Source organism: Panthera pardus, unplaced genomic scaffold (assembly GCF_024362965.1).
Source record: "Panthera pardus isolate Hobbes unplaced genomic scaffold, ASM2436296v1 HiC_scaffold_20, whole genome shotgun sequence".
NCBI classification, from domain to species: Eukaryota; Metazoa; Chordata; class Mammalia; order Carnivora; family Felidae; genus Panthera; species Panthera pardus.
In genome coordinates this window covers 65,960,276-65,983,375 of record NW_026526766.1, presented here as the reverse complement: position 1 = coordinate 65,983,375, position 23,100 = coordinate 65,960,276, and the positions used below count along the sequence as shown (strand labels likewise).

General features: G+C 45.6%; 1 protein-coding gene across 5 annotated transcripts in view; it reads left to right on the top strand.

Moving 5' to 3' along the window:
- Positions 1-23,100, top strand: part of ABCA1 (ATP binding cassette subfamily A member 1) — a 135,786-nt gene that overhangs the window by 74,150 nt on the left and 38,536 nt on the right. For all 5 annotated transcript variants that reach the window (XR_008424289.1, XR_008424288.1, XM_053908144.1 and 2 more), the window contains exons 9-23: positions 711-951; positions 2,687-2,826; positions 3,159-3,275; positions 7,769-7,966; positions 8,781-8,986; positions 9,942-10,118; positions 12,062-12,284; positions 14,014-14,235; positions 14,648-14,852; positions 15,915-16,028; positions 18,137-18,308; positions 19,841-19,972; positions 20,907-21,049; positions 21,254-21,391; positions 22,410-22,630. Coding sequence is in view for 3 of the 5 variants with exons in the window: in XM_053908144.1 (XP_053764119.1) it covers positions 711-951; positions 2,687-2,826; positions 3,159-3,275; positions 7,769-7,966; positions 8,781-8,986; positions 9,942-10,118; positions 12,062-12,284; positions 14,014-14,235; positions 14,648-14,852; positions 15,915-16,028; positions 18,137-18,308; positions 19,841-19,972; positions 20,907-21,049; positions 21,254-21,391; positions 22,410-22,630 (2,649 nt within the window). In the remaining 2 variants the exon portion in view is untranslated. The remainder of the gene's footprint in view (positions 1-710; positions 952-2,686; positions 2,827-3,158; positions 3,276-7,768; positions 7,967-8,780; positions 8,987-9,941; positions 10,119-12,061; positions 12,285-14,013; positions 14,236-14,647; positions 14,853-15,914; positions 16,029-18,136; positions 18,309-19,840; positions 19,973-20,906; positions 21,050-21,253; positions 21,392-22,409; positions 22,631-23,100) is intronic.

Sequence of the window (23,100 nt, the reverse complement as noted above, 5' to 3'; positions counted from 1 at the left end):
CATCTTGGTGAGAGGTTGGGCCCTCAGAGAAATGACTTTTCTAAGGCTGTAAGCTAATGAGACAGGGAGCTGGGATTCAGCCTTGGGTCTCCCACCTTATACTTGTTGTGTTCCCTGACACTTAACTGAGACCAGGATGGGGGATTTGACACATAGTACCTTTTCTGTCAAGGGGCAGAGGCCTCCTCTGTTTCCACAGGAAAGTTTAAGGTGTTTTAGAAATGAGTCTGTGCTGGAGGGCGTGAGCAGTTCCTGATGGATGTATTTAAACACAGGGCTATTCAGGATAAGTATTCTCTTCTACAAACCAGAAGATAATCCAGAGGAAATAAAGCCCATCACCAGGGGTTTCACTGACTTCTAGTTTGTGCTTCTGTATCTTTAATTTGCATACCAATCACCTGGGCATCTTGTGAAAATGCAGATTTGAATTGTAGTCGGGTGGATCTAGATGTGCATTTCAGACAACCTCTCATAACTTTGCTGCTGGTCCCCGGACCACCGGTGGAGTTGCAAGATTCTGGCAATCCTATCACAAGACTAAGAGGTCAGGACTGAGATGTTCTGAGATGTGGCTTTGGAGAGGTCAAGAAAATAAGATGTTTCTTTCTCTCTGTTCCCCCAACCCTTGCTACGCCCTTTTCCCTCCCACTTGCCTCCCCCATCCCACCTTCTTCCCTCCCACTTCCCTTCCCCATCCCTGGCACCAGCTGTTCAGCATGAGCAGCTGGAGTGACATGCGGCAGGAGGTGATGTTCCTGACCAGTGTGAACAGCTCCAGCTCCTCCACCCAGATCTACCAGGCTGTGTCCCGCATTGTGTGTGGCCATCCAGAGGGTGGGGGCCTGAAGATCAAGTCCCTCAACTGGTACGAGGACAACAACTACAAAGCCCTCTTTGGAGGCAACGGCACTGAGGAAGATGCTGGCACCTTTTATGACAATTCTACAAGTGAGTGTCTGTGCAGATGGCAGTCCTGGCCCCAGCCCCCACTTAGTTTAGACTCAAGGCTGTGTCCCTCCTTCCTCGTGCTTACCCTTATCCTCTGACCCAGTGCTGGATGTTTAGGAGTCTGTTTGCCTACCAGACTGAGCTCCTAGAGGAGTCTTTTCCTTATCAGTTGACTGTCCTCACTTCTTTGAATGGAGCCTGGCACATCTCAGGTACATAGTGTGTTTATCAAATGCATGAGAGATTGAAAGCCAACCTCCCCAGTTTCCTGGGGGATGGTGGAAGGGAGTTCCCAGAGAAATCAAGGGTCTTCTTTTTCTTTCCCCTCCCTTTCACAGGCATGCTTTGTAATAAAAACTTTAAAATAACAGAATAACAGCTAACATTTAGGAAATATTTCCTATGTACTGGGCATTCTATTGAAATTATCTCATTTAACCCTTACAGTAACCCTGCAAGGAACATTGTGTAACCCCACGTTTTATAGGCTCAGAGAGGTTAAGTGACTCAGTCAAAGCCACACCATAGCTAATCCACAAGAGCCCATGTTAAGCCCAGATCTGCCTGGCCCCGTGCTTTTTTCTGGTAGACCACATGGCCTCTGAAAAAGCTGTTAATGGTGGTGTGTGTGGACCATCAACCTCAGGCATTTGATCTGCTCTTTGTTTTTGCTTCTTAGCTGCACGGTGGTGTTAAAGAACCTTGTAACTCCATATCTCTTTCTCGCACTTGGGCGGTTTTGTGATGATGTGTGTTCTGTGCCTGGTGGCAGCATGGAACCAGTGTTACAGTTTTAGACAGTGACATCCTTTTCCTTGAAAACATGATGCAAGTGAGCTTTTCTCCACTTCCAGCCACAGGTGTTTCTTTCACACACTGAGCGAGGCAGCTTTTTGTGCATTACTGTAACACAAGAACTTTTTATTCTTCTCTGGAGCAAAGCACTCTAGACATCGCCAGTTGCTTTGCAAGCCTAATGGGATGGCATTATAGGCAATTTTTCTGAAATGCCATCCGCTCCACTCCCTCACTTGCAAGTCAACCCAAGGGAACTTTCATTTGCAAAGCAGATAGAACCGTGAGAAAATCCTTTTGTTTTTTTCTTTTTAAGTTATATCCTCTTTGCGGTATGTAGAGGATACTTGGTACCTAAAAGAACTCAGAATGAAATTAAAAAAAAAAAAATCAAGAATCCTTCTGGATAATCAAGCCCTGCTGTCTATTATAATTTTGGATTTTCCAGTTAGAGGTTTTTATTACATTTATTACATATACTTGTGATGGGACCTATTAAAGGGAAATGTCTTATTTTTGCTTGAAAACTAAAATCTAAATCCAGCTGTCTGTTTTCAATGAAAACAAATTGACAAGGGCTAGCGTAAGAGTATGCATCTAGAGTTATGCAGGTGTGTGCATGGTGAAAACCTGTTTCTAGATCATCTCGGTTGTGAGTTATCCACAATCAGTGTTATAATAGACTCTGATTATTTGTCAAGTATTGTCATAGGAGCTCTACAGATAACAACGGTTAATGCTCCCCACATCTCTGCCAAGTACATAACTTTATTTTTACAGAGGAGCAAACTGAGGCTCAGGCAAGTGAAGTTATTTGTTACATAGCTGTTAAGTGGTGGAGCAGAGATTTGAACCCAGGACTGTCTGGCTAGCTCCAAAGCCCTTGTTCCTATAAGTATATGACCATGCATATGCATATCTGCCTTTGTCTTCTTCATAGCCCCTTACTGCAATGATTTGATGAAGAATCTGGAGTCCAGTCCTCTTTCCCGCATCATATGGAAAGCTCTAAAGCCTCTGCTTATTGGGAAGATCCTATATACACCTGACACTCCAGCCACAAGGCAGGTGATGGCTGAGGTAAGCTGCCCAGGCCCAGAAGTCCCTCTCCAGAATCCTCCTAGAATTTATGGGCAAAAAGGTGATGGTGGTTTCAAATGGATTATATCGGGGAAACTCGGGACTATTCTGGGGTTTCCAAAGAGTGAGAACCCCAAGTGTGACCCAGGCCAGAGCTGACTATGGAGGGCCAGCTCTCCAACCTTGGGTATTTGAATCATAGCTGCAGGCAGATTCTTCTTGGGTGTGGGAAAGACTGGAAATAGTGATGGAGCATCTTGTCAGAGGGCAGCTGCGTATCTCATGGTTCTGCCTCCCCTTTTCTGTTGCCCCTGCTCCCTACGTGGCTCCAGGTGAATAAGACCTTTCAGGAACTGGCTGTGTTTCATGATTTGGAAGGCATGTGGGAAGAGCTCAGCCCTAAGATCTGGACCTTCATGGAGAGTAACCCAGAAATGGACCTTGTTCGGGTGAGTATCCCTCTGGTTCCTGAGTGCCTGCTTGATGCTAGAGAGTGAGTTTCTGGTCACTTTCCTAGAGGTGACTGAGATGAGAATTCTTATTTTTAACCAGTATAGAGGTATTAAGCATAGCCCAAGCTGCAGGTGATGATGCACAGATAACACTGTCGTATGAATATCAGCATCAATGTGCCCGGTGGTCAAAAATCAGTTTTCCAAGAAGCTGAGCAAGGGTTGGTATTGGTGATTGTAGGAGCTTGAGTTTTTCATTTCTTCTAAAGCTAACCATGGCATCTTACTTAGCTTTCCTATATCTTGGTGTAGGTCTTGACAGAGGTGTGGGGGCAAAGCCTGGTCTGACCTCTAGACTGGACTGAGATGCTCGCTCCCAAGGTGTTGTGTGAGTGCAGAACAGGGTTAAGGTGTGGAGGGGAATTGCACTTAGTGCTTCCAAGCCACTTGAAAGGGATAAGTACTCTAGAGACAATTGGATTCAAAAGCAGAGGAGTCTGAGCAAGAGCAGAATGTTTCCTTTGTTTGAGCCTGAGTGCCGCTTAATCACATCATCCCTGTCTTGGGCTGAGTCAGAGAATCATTAGACTATTTCCTATCTCCACCGTGAGGGAGGCCTCTTTTTTTTTTGTTTCTACTGCCATTAAGAAGCAGGAGTGGATTTTACCAGGTTTCTTATCTTGACACCTCATTGGTCAGAGGGGCAGCTGAGTTTTAGAGGTGGTACCTACCTGAAAGGTACTCTCCCTTGATGCCCTGGGTGGGGGGGACAATACCCAGGCTGCCTTCCAGCGATGGGAAAGCTGGAGTCATCTTTGTTGCTCTAGTGTTGTTACATATTCAGAATTCTTAAATTGGGGCCTTTAAAAACTAAGGGACTGGGACGCCTGAGTGGCTCAGTCGGTTAAGCATCCGACTTCAGCTCAAGTCATGATCTCACAGTCCGTGAGTTCGAGCCCCGCGTTGGGCTCTGTGCTCACAGCTCGGAGCCTGGAGCCTGCTTCAGATTCTGTGTCTCCTTTTCTCTGACCCTCCCCCATTCATGCTCTCTCTCTGTCTCAAAAATAAATAAACATTAAAAAAAAAAAACAACAAAAAACTAAGGGACTTGGGTGAGAAAAAAAAAGAATAATTTGTATGGATCTATGGATTATTGCTGACTCACAGTAACAACTCCTGCTCTTCAAGGATGGATCTCTGTTGGGCTCCAGTCTCTCCTGTAAAAGGGATTACATGATCCAGCCGCTCACAGCACCATAGACATAGATGTGGTCTCTCACCTCTTCTTCCTGGTCCTGTCCTTTGAATCCAGATTTTTATTTGTTGGATGTCTTTCCTTCTGCATCTCAGAAGATTATGAGGGGCCCTGTTGAAGGGACTCCATGAGTTTTAGTCTGCAGGCAGATGGATGCTTCCCCACTTGATTGATGGATTGATTTAAACGTTTTTTTTTTTAAGATTTTATTTTATTTTTTTAAGTAATCTCTATGCATAGTGTGGAGCTTGAACTCGCCACCCAATGATGAAGAATCATTTGTTCTACTGACTGAGCCAGCCTGGCATCCCTGATTTTAAAAGTTTTTCATATAAGTATAATATATATTATTAGATGGAGAGTTTGGCATGGATGTTTCAGCAACTCACAGACTCCCAGTTCTGAGAAGACAAAACACTTGTAAACATGGCCATGGCATTCGTTAGGGATTCTGCTGGGAGAACACAGGATGTACAATAGGAAATGTAGGAACTGTGGATGGGGAGAAAGTCGTGGCATGTGAATTGGAAGACCTTGTGTGTAAATCCAAGAACTTTTACTTTAAGCTCTGAGGGACCGTGAACAGGTTTTAAGCAGGAGAGACGTAGATACATTAATCTGATGTGATAGGTGGATTGAAGTGTGGAAAGGTGGAAGGCAGAGACCAGAGTGGAGACCATCTAAGTGGGTGGCCAAGGCATCAGCAGGAGGTGAAGCCTGATAACTGCTTGATTGTGGAGGGGGAAAGATTTCTAGTTGGTGGATGGTGGGTATGTCCAGTATACCACTGGGTACTGAGGCCCGGAGTGCAGAGAGGTGGTAAAGCCGCCAACTGAGGGACTCCTCAGCCTGTGGGTGGAAGTTGAAGGAGCCTCCTCATCTCCTTTCTTCTCTCTCTTAAGGAGTGTGTGTCTGACTCCACAAACTTGGGCTGCTCAGTCCTCTGTACCCTCCTCATGTCTGGTATGTGAGGTGGTGCCTGAGGCTTCTGCTTCTTTTGGAGTAGCTCTTGTCTGTCTTTTTTCAACTTTGTTGAAGGATAATTGACAAATAAAAATCATATATATTTAGGCTCTACAGTGTGTTTTGATATAGTAGATGTTGCAAAATGATCCTCACAATCAAGCTAATTAATGTATCCTCACCTCACAAAGTAACCACATAGCACATTTCATATACAGTACAGTGTTGTTAACCGCTGTCATCCTGCTGTGCACCAGATCTCCAGAACTTACTCATATTGCATAACTGAAACTTTGTACCCTTTGACTTACCCATTTCCTTCTAAGTGTCTTGTCTTCTCAGAACTGGGAGTCTGTGAGTTGCTGAAACATCCATGCCAAACTCTCCATCTAATAATATATATTATACTTACATTAAAAACTTTTTAAATCAGCCCCTGGCAACCACCATTCTACTTTGTGGTAGCTCTTATCTTTCCACTGTTTCCAGCTCTGTCTACATCCACTGTATCACCTCCCATGCCTCCCCCTCCCCAACCCCAGATCTGGAGGCAGGCACTTCTGTTTTGAGTCATAGACACACTGACACTAAATTGTTCTCCTTTCTGAGCTGCTCTTTGCCTCCTTCATCTCAAGGCCCTGCTTCCTCCCTGGCTACCGCTCCTAAGGGTGATCTTAGGTCTCTGGGTCCTCTCAAATACCCTAGAATGGCCATGTGATCGGTGCTCTCACTGGGCATATCTTTCTGGTCTTGCCTCCTGAACCATGTGCTCAGAAGCCACACAGGGCAGGGCAGGCCTCACCCCAAATGCCATGTGTCTTTATTCTGCTCTTACTTGTTCAAGTCTCCGAATAAAGTCATGCCGAATTTGTAACGCATACCCCTGTGAACTGTGAGGTAAAAACCTGTATCTATTATGTTAACAAAAATACTTACATATCTTACTGATGACAGTATAAATTTTAACTCCCTATAGGAAAGCAATTTGGAATGAAAACTGGAAGGACCATAAAAAAAGTGCAGGATAGCACTCCATTCCATACACCCTCAGGGATGTATCCTGTGGAAATAATTTTAAAGAAAGAAGTCACTGTATGAGAGGAAGTGTTATTGCTGTAATAATTGTTATTGTGAGAAATTAGAAATAGGCCAAATTCTTAGCAGTATGGGAATAGTTAATGAAATTATAGTATATATACTCCATAAAACCGTTATGTTCCCATTAAAATAATAAATATGAAGCCACATGGGGGAAAACTTAAACTGTTAGTGAAAGTAAGAGTGACTTAAAAAGTAGCAGTGTTTCGCTCCTTAGAGATTCCATTTCAGTGGATCCAGAGTTTCATCTTCCCTCACAAAGCTGTGACAGTAGTTGTACCCACTTTTCCTTTTCCATGAGCTGAGTTTGGAGCTGACTCATTTTTCTGGATGCACTGTGCAGGCTTCTGCCCCAGCCCTCTGGATCTACTGGTTGAACACCAGATTGGTTTGTCTTTCTCTTCCATGTTGACCCACATGGGAAACCGACCAGCTAGGGAATGAAAAATGGAAGACAGGTCTCTTTTGCATCCCCACCCACGCATCCAGCAATTTTACTTGGTTCTACAGTGGCAGCATCTCCCCAGACTAAACAGCACAAGTGCGTTTGTCTTATTCAGTCTAGAGATAAGGTCATTATGTCTCCCTCAAGTCATCAGCTTGAGTCTCAAAAGAAGACGACGATATAGTGCAGGGGGAAGATTTGGTAGAATCAGAGTCCATGTTTCATACCATGGCTTTGCTACCAAAGTAGTTGTGTGAACTTAGGTTAGGGACTTGAACTTCTGAACTTGTTTTCCCATATGTAAAAATGGGAACTTTTAGACAGATCTTCCTCATGGAGTTGTGTGAGGTAAAGCTTATAAATCTAATATAAAAAATGTACAGAGTAAGTATGATCATTGTTGTTACTGTAGTTGATCTGTTAGGCTAGCCTGGAAACATATGGACACTAGATCCAGACTAGTCTGACTCTGAGTCTCACTTCCATGCCTGTTAGCATTGTGACTCAGCCTTGGTTAAAATCATACTTTCCCCCCACTCCCCTAACCTCCATATTCTCACCTATAACATGGGAACACTATTTCTACCTTACAGTTTTCTATGAAGATAAAAAAAAAAAAAAAAAAAAAAGACAACATATGTGAAAAGGTTAGGTTTTGTAAATCCTTTAAGACTTAGTATCTAGATTTAGTTGGTGTTTATTGCTTGTACTTTCTCATTGGGATGACAGACACTGTTGGACAGCAGAAGCAATGACCACTTTTGGGAACAGCAATTAGATGGCTTAGATTGGACCGCTAAAGACATCCTGGCATTTTTGGCCAAGCACCCAGAGGATGTCCAGTCTGCCAATGGCTCTGTATACACCTGGAGAGAAGCCTTCAATGAGACCAACCAGGCAATTCAGACCATCTCTCGTTTCATGGAGGTGAGGATATGATCCATGGATCATTTGGAAAAGTCTTTGGCTTCTTTCTCTGAGATGGTCCAATGAGGTTTGGATTGGAAGAAAGTTGAGAAATAATGTCTAGTCTTATTTCCAGTAGTGTCCCTCAAACCTAATACAGGGCTCGGTGTACAAAAGGCACTCAATAAAAGTTGAATGACTGAACGTGTGAACAAAACAGACCTAACTCTAGCTTTATTCTATCTCCCTCAAGGGTGTTTTTGTCCATCATCTTGTAGGTTTTCCAGAGCTTTTGTAGCTCAAAACCTAATGACAAGAAAACATGCCCTTAAAAAGGTGTTATTTATTAAATTTATCTAAAATCTAATAGGATAGATTACATTTTAAAAATCTAGTTTTAAAAATTATGTGACTTAATAGGGACAAATAAGGTGTTTTTTGTGAGCGTGTGGCTTTTTGTTTTGTTTTTGTTTTGTGTTTTGTGTTTTTGTTTTTGCTTTGTTTTGGTCTGTTTACTTGGTTAGTTAACGATTCAGAATTGCCAAGAAGACCGAGGAGAATGAGGTATGATCATTGTTTCAACCTCTTTCCCTCCACAAAAATCAGTATAAGTAACTTATCTCTAAGTACTTCCAGCATTACTCTTAAATTGCAGCTAAAAAACAAAAGACTCCATTCTCAATTGAATATTAGAAAATGACTTTGGAGAGGATGAGCGCATGGGGATAAAAATGGCTCGCAGTCAGCGTGTCCCTCTTAGGACAGAGTCTGCCTTGGCCACAGTGTATCATCCTGGGCACCAGTGCTCTTATGAAGGCTGTTCCTCTTCCGTCAGTGTGTCAACCTGAACAAGCTCGAACCGATAGCAACAGAGGTCCGGCTCATCAACAAGTCCATGGAGCTGCTGGATGAGAGGAAGTTCTGGGCTGGGATCGTGTTCACCGGAATCACTCCTGGCAGTGTTGAGCTGCCCCATCATGTCAAGTACAAGATCCGAATGGACATCGACAATGTGGAGAGGACAAATAAAATCAAAGATGGGTGAGTTCAGTCCTGTCACACCAGCCAGTTTTGGGGACGACAAGAGCAGTTATTATGACTAGAGGCACTTCAGTTTAACTAATAACTTGGTAGAACTTCCCCCCAAAAAACCCTCAAATTGGTGGCATGATTTTGGTGAAAGTGGCACATTCATTGCTAGAGACTGTTATTTCAAAGGTCATAAAATATCATCTTTTGATTCAGCATTCCCACTCAAGAGAATTAATCGCACGGCATTACATCAAGAGGAAAAAAAGAAAAAAGGCTTTAGGTTCCCTGCACTAGCATGATCCATTTTTACAAAAAAGGGCAAATAACTGAGGGTTGATGGGGGTGGGAGGGAGGGGAGGGTAGGTGATGGGCATTGAAGAGGGCATCTTTTGGGATGAGCACTGGGTGTTATATGGAAACTAATTTGACAATAAATTTCATATAATAAAAAAAAAGGGTCAAATAACCAGTATAAAAGGGAATGACTAAGCAAAATTTGGTATGTCCACTTAATGCAGTGTTAGGTAGCAAACAAAGGGGGAGAAAACCAAACCAACAGGTGGTATGCCCACTCTGATTATATGTGTTTCAACATAAGTGCACATGATCGCTAAGACCAGAAAATAAGATGCAAAAATGAAAATAGTGGCTTTGTAATGGTGGCAGGATTGTGAGTGATTGGCTTTTAAAATTTTTTATAATTAATTAATTTATTTTAAAATGGTTATTTATTTTGAGAGTGTGGGTGGGGGAGGGGCAGAGAGGGGGAGAGAGAGAATCCCGAGTAGGCTCCATGCTGTCAGCACAGAGCTGGACACAGGGATTGAGCTCATGAACCCTGAGATCATGACCTGAGCCAAAATCAAGAGTTGTACACTTAATTGACTAAGCCACCCAGGGGCCCCTGGCTTATTTTGGTGTTATGGTTCTAATGAATATTTGATCACCTGTGGTTTGGTTTTAGGTACTGGGACCCGGGTCCTCGGGCTGACCCCTTTGAGGATATGCGGTACGTCTGGGGGGGCTTTGCCTACTTGCAAGATGTGGTGGAACAGGCAATCATCAGGGTGCTGACTGGCACTGAGAAGAAAACTGGTGTTTATGTGCAGCAGATGCCCTACCCCTGTTATGTCGATGACATGTAAGTTACCATCTTCTTGTAGCTGGTTAACTCAATCCCTAGAGAGAGTATATATGCAACATACATACACATATACACAAGCATGTGCATACATACCAAAGGAGATAGGATGCTTTGATTTTATTTGTTTTACATGCGTGCTGATTTGGTCAAGAAAATCTTTTTTGAAATTCAGTGAAGATTTTAGGAAATAAGATGCCAGATGGAGGTAGTTGACTGTTCCAGCCATATCACTGACATGAATATGCACATACTGGTAATCTCCCCCCCCCTTTTTTTTTTTTAATGTTTGTTTATTTTGAGAGAGAGGAGGGGCAGAGAGGAAGGGAGAGAGAGAATTTCAAGCAGGCTCCATGCTGTCAGCACAGAGCCGGGCATAGGGCTCCATCTCACGAACCCGTGAGACCATGACCTGAACCAAAATCCAGAGTCAGACGCCTCACTGACTGAGCCACCCAGGTGCCCCTCCTTCCTTTTTTATCCATAGTTACCAGTACTTACATATATATTTTTTATATTAAAAATTTTTTTTTTATTTTTGAGAGAGAGACAGAGTATAAGTGGGGGAGGGGCAGAGAGAGGGGGAGACACAGAATCTGAAGCAGGCTCCAGGCTCCGAGCTGTCAGCACAGAGCCTGATGCAGAGCTCAAACCCATGAACCATGAGGTCATGACCTGAGCCGAAGTCAGATGCTTAACCAACTGAGCCACCCGGGTGCCCCCAGCACTTACATTTTTTTTACAACCTTCCCGTTTTGGTTAAAGTTTGCTCAAAGAGCAAATTTAAAGTGTTGTGACAAACACATGCAGGCACATGCACACAGATACACTTTCCCCCAACACAGAAACCGTGATCTAGATCCGTAAAGAGTGACTGCATATAAATTTGTCCACTCCCTCTTTATAAGTGGTGAATCACATTTTGAAACAATCCAAATAAGACTGAACAAGGCCTTTTTTATCTTAGACTTTAGGTAATCTTTCAGTACTTAGTCACTAAGCTGCCAAGACCTCGTGGGAACTGTGCATTTGGATCTAATGATTTCTTGTAAGAAAGAACAGGCAGAGGTGTAGTTATTGCAGGCATCCGAGATATGTAATGTTTCTTCCAAGTTCTGGAAATTCTCTTATTCTCTGGTGTAATTGTGTAGAGATCAGAGTGCTGAAGGAGCGGGGAGCCTCTTCTTAACGTTTGCTGTCTGCTTTGCATTGAGCAACGATTTCCTCATGTGGCTCCCTCTAGCTTTTTCCAAGTCATCCTGAATTATCTTGTATTTTACCTTCAGAAAGATTAGCCAGAGTTTTCCAAAGACCCCCCCACCCCCACACACTGCCCAAGCCCTCATCTAAGATTTACTCTAGGAAGGATGTCTTAAGATGAGGACAGGATGGGAGCTTAATGCATTAAGGGCATTTGCCTGTTGTCACATAGCAGATAAGTGCATAAATGGTAAAGCTGGGACTTGAGCCTGGAGTTCCAGGGTCCAAACTCTGTGTCCCTTTTACATCACAGTACTGCATTTCCTATTCTAGTTTGGAATTTGAAATATTACTGACAAGAGCTGCCTGGAGTCTGTTTCTACATTATCTGTGATCAAAGTTGTACAAGTCAAAAGTGAGATGACCTTGGAGATACAGAACTTTTGTGAGAGAAGGAGTTGGTTTTTTGTTTCTTTAGTACTTTAAAATAACCTGCATCTCGTAGTTACTTCGTGGCTAAAGCAGACCCCAAAGAAACTCCACTTGGTGGCACTCCATTGGTCTGTCAGTATGTTGAGCTCCTCATGAAGCTTTGGTAACCCGTACGTTTCACAGTCTGGAGGGTCTGCCCCTCGTGGGCTCCCTCTCGGGGCTTCCTCCCGCACGCAGGCTTGGGGACGCTGGCCTCTGAGCCTGATTCTCACTCCCTGTAATTCTCCTCCTCCCTTCCGTGGGGCCTCTAGCTTCCTGCGGGTGATGAGCCGGTCGATGCCTCTGTTCATGACGCTGGCCTGGATCTACTCGGTGGCTGTGATCATCAAGGGCATCGTGTATGAGAAGGAGGCGCGGCTGAAGGAGACCATGCGCATCATGGGCCTGGACAATGGCATCCTCTGGTTCAGCTGGTTCATCAGCAGCCTCATTCCTCTGCTCGTGAGCGCCGGCCTGCTGGTGGTCATCCTAAAAGTAAGGCTGCCACACCAGCCCCCTGCTGCCAGGGAGTTCCTGCACAGCCAACATCTGCTGTGTGAGGAGAAAAGCCAAGAGTATTTGGGAGGGAAGGGGTCATACGTGTCCATCTTTTGAAATTTCCTCGTTCTATATTCAGGAAGACTGAGGCCCAAAAAGGGGCAATGACTTGCCCAGGGGTCAGCCCAGCTGGCTAGCAGCTGAGCAGGGCTAGAACCCAGGGATCTTGCTTCCCAGGTAGGTACACACTTACTGTGCCATGACATCTCCTTGGCAGTGGTTCCTGGCAGCATCTGAGAGCTGTGCATTTCCTTAGGCGTATTGGGTAGTGATTCTGCCAGAATTTTTAAAAACCATAATCTGAGAGATGTGTGTTATTGCAGCTTAGGTTTTTCTGGAAACAGAGGCTGAGAGTTTGGTGAATGGGTATTTATTAGGGATCAACATCTATGGGAGGGATGGGGAGTATGCAAGATTGAACAGAGAGAGGAGGCATGAAATGCAGTGCAGGACCAGCCCCACGGGCACTCTGGAGCATACACAGCTTGCTGGAATTGTTCCTTATTGAGCTGAAATACCCAGCCCCAAGGTCTCCCTCCTGACACCCCACACCCCATACCCAGGCCCCTCAATCATTCATTGGAATGATGTGCCCCAGGGCCAGGCAGCTTTCTGTGGCTGTGACAGACCCAGAGGAGTTGACACCTAGTTGACCACTGTCTGCTGTGACTGCCAGGCAACATGCTCCCCCTCCAAAGGGACTCTGGGCAGCGGTATTCTGTGCCCACCCCATATATTAATAGGTTTGTATACTAATTTTTTTTCCTTACAACCATTTGTTTTAAGGATGCATCATGTAAAAATAAATGTTTTCAAGGTGAGGGGAGTGCAAAGGGATAGGAACTAACATTTAGTTGAATATTAGCTACTGTTAGTTACAAATGAGCACTTAGTGATTGCTAAGCACTGTAGAGAGCACATCACCTGTGCTTTCTTATTATACCTTCACTAACGCATTTAACCTGTAAGCAGATGAGGCCAAGGAAAGTTAAGGGCTTCACCGAGGTCACCCAACAGTAGGACAGAGCGGTGCTTTCTAAAATCAACCTCCTCTCATCATCTGATATCTGACTGCAAGGGTGGAGCTCCATGATGGAGGCAGTGGTCCTGTGGCTGGTGGGTAAGAACTGCTCTGGGACCACATGCTGGCTGGTCCTGCTCAGATACACCCAGATGAACTGGGCAGAGAGAGACTTGAAAGGTCCAGTCCACAAGATTTGGATGATTGTGGGAATGCAGAACCCATGGCAGGTTACCAAGGGGGAATAGTAAGGTTTCCTGGCCATTTTCCATGGCTTTTGGAGGGGGAAGTCCTAGAATGCTGTCTCCCACAACTCTTTCTTCGTGCTGAGGGAGAGTCCTAGTCCTTATAAGAGGAGAAACCAGGTAGTGGTATTTCTTGGAGAAACAACAAAATTGTCCGTTGGGATGGGTCTGACTGAATCTCAGCCCTGGACTCCTGTATTCCTGTCTCTGCTGTGTGGTCTTGGGCTAGTCACCATCCTGCTATTTCAGCCTCAGTTTCCTCATCAGAACAATGGGCAGTGCTGTTCCCCTATGTTACCTCTGAGATGAGTGTGAGTAAGCCCTGGCTTCTTCCCATAGATGGCGCAAGGATGTGCTTGCTTGTTGGGGCAGCACAGTTAATAGGTCTCTTCTTTCCCAGTTAGGAAACCTGCTGCCCTACAGCGACCCCAGCGTGGTGTTTGTCTTTCTGTCCGTGTTTGCTGTGGTGACCATCCTGCAGTGCTTCCTGATCAGCACACTCTTCTCCAGAGCCAACCTGGCAGCAGCCTGCGGGGGCATCATCTACTTCATGCTCTACCTGCCCTACGTCCTGTGCGTGGCGTGGCAAGACTATGTGGGCTTCACGCTCAAGATCTTCGTGGTGAGCAACCACCCTTGGGCAGGAGCTGCAGGCACAGCCGCAGGGTGTTTGTAGTCCAAGGCTGAGAACAGGAGAGGAGTGTGTGTGTATCTGGGGGTGGGGGTCGGTGGGCATGGGATGCAAGATTGCTGAGCCTTTGGGGTATCTTTGGAAGCATAAAATTCTAAAAGTTGTACGCTCCATCATGCATGCATTTCTGAAATGTGTGTGCATAATGAGCAGTTAAAAATAGAATCCTTTTATATGCTGTTAGTGAGCCCACTACCCTCAAGGGATCTGTAGGTGAATACTTCCATATCTTGTAATTGATCCATTTTGCAAATTCAAATTTCTCTGGGTGGAATTTACATTAGAAATAATAGAAAATGAGACACAAGGAGATGGATAAGTGACTTTTGCCTCCTTCTCACAGAGCCTGCTGTCTCCTGTGGCTTTTGGGTTTGGCTGTGAATACTTCGCCCTTTTTGAGGAGCAGGGCATTGGGGTGCAGTGGGACAACCTGTTTGAGAGCCCCATGGAGGAAGATGGCTTCAACCTCACCACGTCAGTCTCCATGATGCTGTTCGACACCTTTATCTATGGAGTGATGACGTGGTACATCGAGGCTGTCTTTCCAGGTACATGGGGCTTCCACACTGCTTTAGCCATCTGCTAGGGAAATGTAATTTCTAGCTGAAGAGCTCCCCTTGTTTGTGCTGGAATTTCTACAGAGCTCAGTGCTCCCTGGAAAGTGGCTAGGGCTTTAGACCCAAGGCAAGCCATCCAAGGAGAAGCAGCTGATGCTGAAAGTATAACTCTTGCTACTGACATAGCTCTCATTTCTCAAGCACTGTGCGCCAGGTGCTGTGCAAAATGTTAGGTATACTTTGGAATTTACTCTCACAAACCTCTTTTGCAAATGAGGGAACTGTGAATCAAAAAAGTACCTTGCCTGGCGACACACAGCTGGTAAGTGTTGGTCCTTGAGGACAAATCTGGTTGGGTAACACTGGGTCAGCTGATCCAGAAGATTCCTCCTTCTAGTGCTGGCCCAGTTCTCTAATTCTGTGTCCCCAGAATTCCCACCAGGAGACGTTCTTGTTGCCTGAGTACTGCTTGTGAATAGTAAGAGATGTTGGCTCTAAGCCCTTACCTGTGATTCAATCAAATGAGCATTCATAAAAATTCATTTTCATATTCCCTGAATAAATCTCCTTGACCAAGACCTGCCTTGGATACATTTTTATATAGATCAAATTCTGAGAGAGTGAGGTTTAACATTTTCTGGTTCACCTGATTTTCCTCTAAGGGAGTGTATATGAAATGTTTATGACCTGTACCTGGGCTTCCGGCATGGAAGATGCAATTTTGTATCATACAGATCTGGATTCAGAGTCTGAGTTCTTAACTTACTGGCTGAGTGACCTTGGGTAGGCTACTTATCCCTCAGTGTCCACATCTGTAAAATGGGGTTGATAACCTATCTCATGGGGTGGTTTGAGGATTCAGAGAGGTGTAGAATGTATGTTACATATAGTAGGTCTCAGCAAATATTAGCTCCCCCTACTGCCACCTCCATCCCAGTCTGTCCCATCTCCAGAAGCTGTGTCAAGGAGGGCGTAGTTCTGGCTGTGATACCTTGGGAATGCTAGCATGTTGCCAAGCTTGTCTTACATCTTGTTTTTTATCTTTGCTTTCAGGCCAGTATGGAATACCCAGGCCCTGGTATTTTCCTTGCACCAAATCCTACTGGTTTGGTGAGGAAAGCGATGAGAAGAGCCACCCTGGTTCCAGCCAGAAGGGAATATCAGAAAGTAAGTGCTGCTGACCTGCCTGAGCACCACCCCCACCACCACTCCACCCCCACGCTGTCAGGGGCAAAGGATGACTTTTGCCCCTTAGAAAATGTAAAACCACTCTAGGGGTAGAGAAATCACATGCAGTGCATCTTTCCAAATTCTCCCATGCCAGTTGTGTCCCGTGCTGTTTTTGACTTATTGGGGAGTCGCTATCTGGTTCCCTGAGGGACATTGCCTTTGTTTTCTTGGCTTCTAGGAAAGAGGCCCTTGATCTCTATACTTCCACACATATACCTTCCTCCAACACACACTCTTCGTGATAAATTAATAGCTAAGAAGAAGAGGTAAAGACAGCTGTCATTGTGGAACCATAACCTCACTGCCTGCCTTGTCATAGTGATAGATATATGAACCTATGTAGGCTGACACCAAGTGGCTGCCAGAGCTCAGTCTGTGCTTCTTGATAGTCTCACCCCTCATTACCCAGAGCCCTGATCCTCTCCTGGCTCCTGACGGTACGTGGAGGTGCCCACAGTTTAGCAAAAGCTCTGCCTTCTGGGCTGTTGGCTCAGGTTCTTGGAGAGAAAATATCTTAGTGTTCAGTGTGGCTTCCTAAGTAGTTAGTCAGTCCCTTTTCTGCTGATCTCTTCTTTGCCTTCCCCTAGTTGCCAGTGGAAAAGTCTGACGTTCCTTAGCAAGCACACTAGACAACTTACAACCCGCCTTGCCCACTGTCCCAGCCTCTTCTGCTGTTCCTCCTCGTCTTGCCCAACCTCCTGTCTACACCTAATTCTGAATCAATCACCTAGAACCGCTCACAGTCGCCAGGACATGTCATGCTCTCCCACATCGCTGTGCCTTTGTATGTGCTGTGTCCTCTCATGGATGATCCCTTTCTTTAACTTGCCTGCCCTCTAAATTACTACTCCTTCCTCAAGATCTAGTTCCATACCCCTTCCCCTGTGCAGTTTTTCTAGAGTCCTAGGTGGTCAGTCACTTCCTCTTCTGAGATCGCATGACTCTGAAAAACAAACAAAAAGCCTTTTTATTTAAAATAATTACAGACTCATGGAAGTTGCAAAAAACAGAATGGGGGTGGGGGACAGTTCCCTTGTGCCTTTCATCCAGTTTCCCCCAGTGGTAACACCTTGCATAACTATAGCACAGTATCAGAACCAGGAAACTGACATTGGTACAACTCATAGATCTTCTTCAGATTGGACCCGTTTTACATGGACTCATTCGTGTGTGTATTTAGTTCTGTGCACTTTGTCACATGCAGATCCATGTAACCACTAGCTCTGTCAAGATGCAGAACTGTTCTATGAACATGGACCCCCTCATTCTGCCTTTTGAAAGCCACAGTCACCTCCACCTCCCTTCCTCCCCGGTCCCTGACACCTGCCAGCCACTAATCTGGTCTCCACTTGTACATTTTATTATTTCTAGTATGTGATCTAAATGGAACCATATAGTATGTAACATTTTGAGATTGACTCTTTGTCACTCAGCATAATTCCCCTGAGATCCATCCAAGTTGTGATGTGTATCAGTAGTTTGTTCCTTTTTATTGCTGTGAAGTGTTGCATGGTCTGGCTATTGCTCAGTTCCATGGCATTTTTCGATGTGTTTTTTAAACAATTTTTAGCCTTCTATATTTTAGTTTTTTAAGTTTATTTTGTGAGAGGTGCACGTGTGTATGAGCAGGGGGAGGGACAGAGAGAGAGAGAGAGAGAGAGAGAGTGAGAATCCCAAGCAGGCTCCGTACTGATGTGGGAGCTTGATGCAGGGCTTAATCCCATGAACCGTGAGATCATCGTCTGAGTGGAAATGAAGACTTGGATAGTTAACCAACTGAGCTACCCAGGCACCCCAGCCTCGTATATTTTAAATGCTTGTCAAATCTTTTTCTCCCAATAGACTGTGAATTCTCCTTTATCAGTGAATTCCTATCACCAACACTACTGCCCGAATAGACCCTAAATAAATGTTAGTTCCCTGCTTGCCTGAGAAACCAGAACTATCCAAGGACAGTTCTGAAAGACAGGCACAGCCCCTCTGTCTTTGTGCTCCACTTGTCGGTATTTTCTGTGAGTTCATTCCCGTCTTCTGCATTCTGACAGTTTGCATGGAGGAGGAACCCACACACCTGAAGCTGGGCGTGTCCATTCAGAACTTGATGAAGGTTTACCGAGATGGCATGAAGGTGGCTGTTGATGGCCTGGCCTTGAATTTCTATGAGGGCCAGATTACCTCCTTCCTGGGCCACAATGGAGCTGGGAAGACCACCACCATGTAAGAAGAGGGTGCGGCTCTCAGAATCAGCCACAGGAAGGTTCTGTAGTGCAGTTAGAAATCCATACGTAAGGACGTTTGCACTGGTCACTGGGGCAGAGGCAGAGGCAGAGCACATGAGGAGCTGATGAATGGCTCATATTACTTAATCACAAGAGTGAGTTCCCAGTGCTGATTTTTGCTAGATGTTCTTTCTTAAGAGTAAAACTGCCTGGGAGCCTCTTGATGACCTTTCCCATTGAGTTCTCAGAATTCTACACTGTTGCTGGAACATGAGGTTGTGACAGCTCTCAGAAAGATTCTCTTGAATCAGTTTGGTTAGAACTCTGAAGCAGGAATGTGGGAAGAAAGATTTGATATGTTGGAGAGAAGTAGTGATTTCCAGGAGCTCTGTTGCTAAGGAGGTATGGCCAGACAGCTGGTGTATGACTGCCCTCCCTGGGACCCATAGAGACCTATAAAGACCTTACAGTGGGCAGCCTCAGAAGGGAGCACGGGCCATAAACACCAGAGTTAGCCTCAGTGACTTTCAGTGTGGTCCCTCAACCGTTGCTAGGGGTATGTCTTTGGGGATAATGACCTTTTCCTATATGTCGTCGTAGTCTTTTTTTTTTTTTCTTTCTTTTTTTATTAATGCAAAATCAATATATGAACATGGCAGATTATATTTATTTATTTTCATATTTTTAGTTTTTTTAATGCTTATTTTTGAGAGAGAGAGAGACAGAGCACAAGCAGGGGAGAGACAGAGAGAGGGGGAGACATAGAATCCAAAGCAAACTCTAGGCTCTAAGCTGACAGTAACAGTACAGAGCCCAATGCGGGGCTGAAACTCATGAGCTGTGAGATCATGACCTGAGCTTAAGTCAGACACTTAACCGACTGAGCCGCCCAGGCTCAGATAATTTTTAAAAGGCATGCAAAAGTCATACTGCCTAACACAAAAATGATTTTTATCTTTGAATAACTTGTTTGGTTTGTCCATTTCTCATGGATATGATTTTAGACTTAGAAAATATTTGTTTCAAACTGTACTTCCTTTTTCAAAAATTTTTTAAAGTTTATTATATTGAGAGAGGAAGCATGAGTGTGTGCACAAACAGGGGAGGGGCAGAGGGAAGGAGAGACAGAATCCCAAGCAGGCTCCACACCGTCAGCACAGAGCCCAATGTGGGGCTTGAACTCACGAACTGTGAGATCATGTCCTGAGCTGAGATCTAGAGTTGGACGCTTAACCGACCGTGCCACCTGGGCACCCCTCAAATTGTACTTTCCATTGCAAATTGGAATCTTCATTGAAAAACAGATCTCTTGATAGTGCTGTTTCCAACACATAGGCTCACTCCTAGTTATTCACTAAAGCAAAGACTTCTTTGCTTCGTGCAGGGCAGCTAGGGTCTGTTAGGAAGGAATGGGGGTGTGGGACGGTTGCTACCCTTGCCGTAGCTGTCCTGACTCTGCAGCCTGGCCTGGAGCATTTTGGAGGAGAGGGGTTAACACTGACTCTTGCACTTGGAAATTTGTGTCCTCAGGTCAATCCTGACGGGGTTGTTCCCTCCCACCTCGGGCACTGCCTACATCCTGGGGAAAGACATTCGCTTTGAGATGAGCACCATCCGGCAGAACCTGGGGGTCTGTCCCCAGCACAATGTGCTGTTTGACATGTGAGTACCAGCAGCACTGTGTGTGAGAAGGAAGCCCTCTCTGGATGTGTGTGTCCTGAGTCATGGGTGGAGTGGGACTTAAGCATTTTACCTTTTGTGAGGGTGGTGGGTCTCACCTCCCTGCACTGTGAGACCTGGTTGTCCATTGTTGTAGGAAAAGCTGGAGGTGATTGTTGGGTGGGGGAGAGGTCCCATCAGTCTAGCTGGTGGATGTGGACTTGGGAAATAGTGCTGTCCATTGCTGACATTTTAGAGGGCCAATTAGCCCATCCTCTCTCTCACCACATGACTCCTCGATGCCAGCTGCGGCTCTAACGCCCAGACCCTAGCAGTGCCTCAAGGCCTTTGTCACGATGGCCCAGCATTTCCTGCTCAAGGCTTTGTTTCCATTCACGTTGCCCTGTCTGCAGTTCAGGTCCACAGGGAGCCCTTGTGCTGGAGCAGAGAAAGACCTGAGCTCTGTGACTTTGGGCAAGGACTTCTCCCCTTCTGGGCCCCAATGTCCTCGTACCTAATGCAAGCAGCTCAGGCTCATGTCCTCCACAGGGACCTCCTTTCTTGTGTAGTGTGAGGTCCTTTGAGGTTCAGGAGGGCTGCTCCAGGTGATTGCCAAGCCAGCTTCTTGGTTGATGGGGCTGCAGGGTGGGCCCTTTGAGGACCTGAGATTGAAAGTTGCAGCTGCCTGATGTGTGGTGGGCAGGCCTGCTGAGAATTGGTAGGAAGGGACCTGTCACATTACAGTTTTGGCTTCTTCAGCAGCTTAGGTGTTGCTTACTGTTGTTCTGTCTTGATTCTTCCTATTATTTTTCAGAAGTTTATAAAGTTAGAAAAGGTTTGGGGGCGGTGGAAACATGCCTATTCTGTTCTGGGTCAGGAAGCACTGTATTCTGATGCAGCCTGGGGGGTGCAGATCTGACCTGCCCTCTGTCCCCAGGCTGACTGTGGAAGAACACATCTGGTTCTATGCACGTCTAAAGGGGCTCTCAGAGAAGCATGTGAAAGCAGAGATGGAGCAAATGGCCCTGGATGTTGGTTTGCCTCCCAGTAAACTGAAAAGCAAAACAAGTCAGCTCTCAGGTGATTTTCCCTCCTCCAACAACCTCCCCCACATACACAGACCAGGGAAACAACAGCTGCCCCAGTGTCCCCATAGGGGTGGTGAGTAGGTCATAAATGAGTCCCTGGCTTGTCCCCAAGTAGGTGCCTTCATTTGTCCCTCAATACCTCTGCCTTTGCTGTCTGGGGCTAGTTCTGGAACATCTCTCTCTCTCTGTCTCTTAGGTGGAATGAAGAGAAAGCTGTCTGTGGCTTTGGCCTTTGTTGGGGGATCCAAGGTTGTCATTCTGGATGAGCCCACAGCTGGCGTGGACCCTTACTCCCGCAGGGGAATATGGGAGCTACTGCTGAAATATCGACAAGGTAGCCGATGTGTATTTATTTTGAGTTATGGACTGGGAGGGAGGGATGGAGAAACTCTTGAGAAGTATGGCTGGGGCTGTGTCTCATGGCTGTTGTTGCTAGAGCAACAGAATTGCTTCTCAAGGAAAATGTCAGACTTCTTTTCTTTTAAAAATTTTTTTCAGTGTTTATTTTTGAGAGAGAGAGAGAGAGAATGAGCAGGGGAGGGGCAGAGAGAGAGGGAGACACAGAATCCAGAGCAGGCTCCAGGCTCTGAGCTGTGAGCCCAGAGCCCAATGTAGGGCTCAAACTCATGAACTGTGAGATCATGACCTGAGCCGAAATTGGATGCTTAACTGACTGAGCTACCAAGCGCCCCTCAGACTTCTTTTCTTAAAGCTCTGTGCTCACCCATGGTATGTATGTGGAAGTCCTGGTTTACAAGACACTTAAAATTTAGGCTTCCTGATCTAGGGGCCAGAAAGAAAAGTAATGGGGATAACGGGCATGGTCACCAGAGCTACCTCTAGCATAGAACTCAGATGTGTCTATTTTAACTATGTTCCCCTATAGGTTGAGACTGCCGAGAACGGAGGCTGTGTCTTTGTTCATCTCTGTTCCCGACATGGTGCCATATATGTGTTGAAAAAGTAGATGAGCAAATGAGGATCATGGACTCTGGGGCCAGCTCTAGCTGGCCCTGAGAACTTGGAGAAGTCGTTTAACTTGTCTTAGTTTCTTTACCTATCATAACAGCAGTGCCTGCTTCATAGAGGATTAAGTTACTTGAGAATGCATGCAGACCCCTCACACGCTGCCTGACATGTAGCACTTTCCCAAATGAATGTTATGTTCTTTGTCCTGTGAGGATGCAGAATCTGTGAGGTTGACTGTTCCATCTTCGGGGTCATGGCCACCCAGGCTTCCAGGTTCTTCTGCCTTGGTTACCGCTGCTAAGATTTCTGCAGTTCCAGCTGCTTCAGTCAGTGAGAACCAACAGGCGTCACTAGTCCCACGTCCTTGTGTTTGTGTTTGGCAGGCCGGACCATTATTCTTTCCACACACCACATGGATGAAGCAGACATCCTGGGGGACAGAATTGCCATCATTTCCCATGGGAAGCTGTGCTGTGTGGGCTCCTCCCTGTTTCTCAAGAACCAGCTGGGAACAGGCTACTACCTGACCCTTGTCAAGAAAGATGTGGAATCCTCCCTCAGTTCCTGCAGAAATAGCAGTAGCACTGTGTCATACCTGAAGAAGGTGAGTTGCATTTTCAGTGCTGGGCTTGTACTGGGTCCAGGGAGTGTATTCAGGGCTGGTCGGCTGTGAGTGGCTTGTTCAGTTCCACCCCACTCTGCCGCGTGGGGATCACCATCGCCCTGTGCTATGGTCCCTTTGAAATCACATCATACTTTGTATGTGGAAAGCTCAGGGCGCTTGTGTTCCTGCGGTCCGAACTTGGTTGAATCCCACTTCCTGTTTCCTATGGAGGCACAGTGAGTGATAGGGAAGGTCCTTAGAGGGCTTTATTATATCGAAGGAAAAAGACTCGCTGAGAGTGAGGAACCCTATTTCCAGAAAGTCCTGCTGTTGCTGCTTATTACCTCTAGATCTCATTGACCTTCACTTTTAACCTACAAAACAGCAAATATTTATTGAGCACTGATTTCATGCCTGACCCTCACCCTAGCAGATTTTGGGCATAAAAGAATATAATGATAATAGTTAAT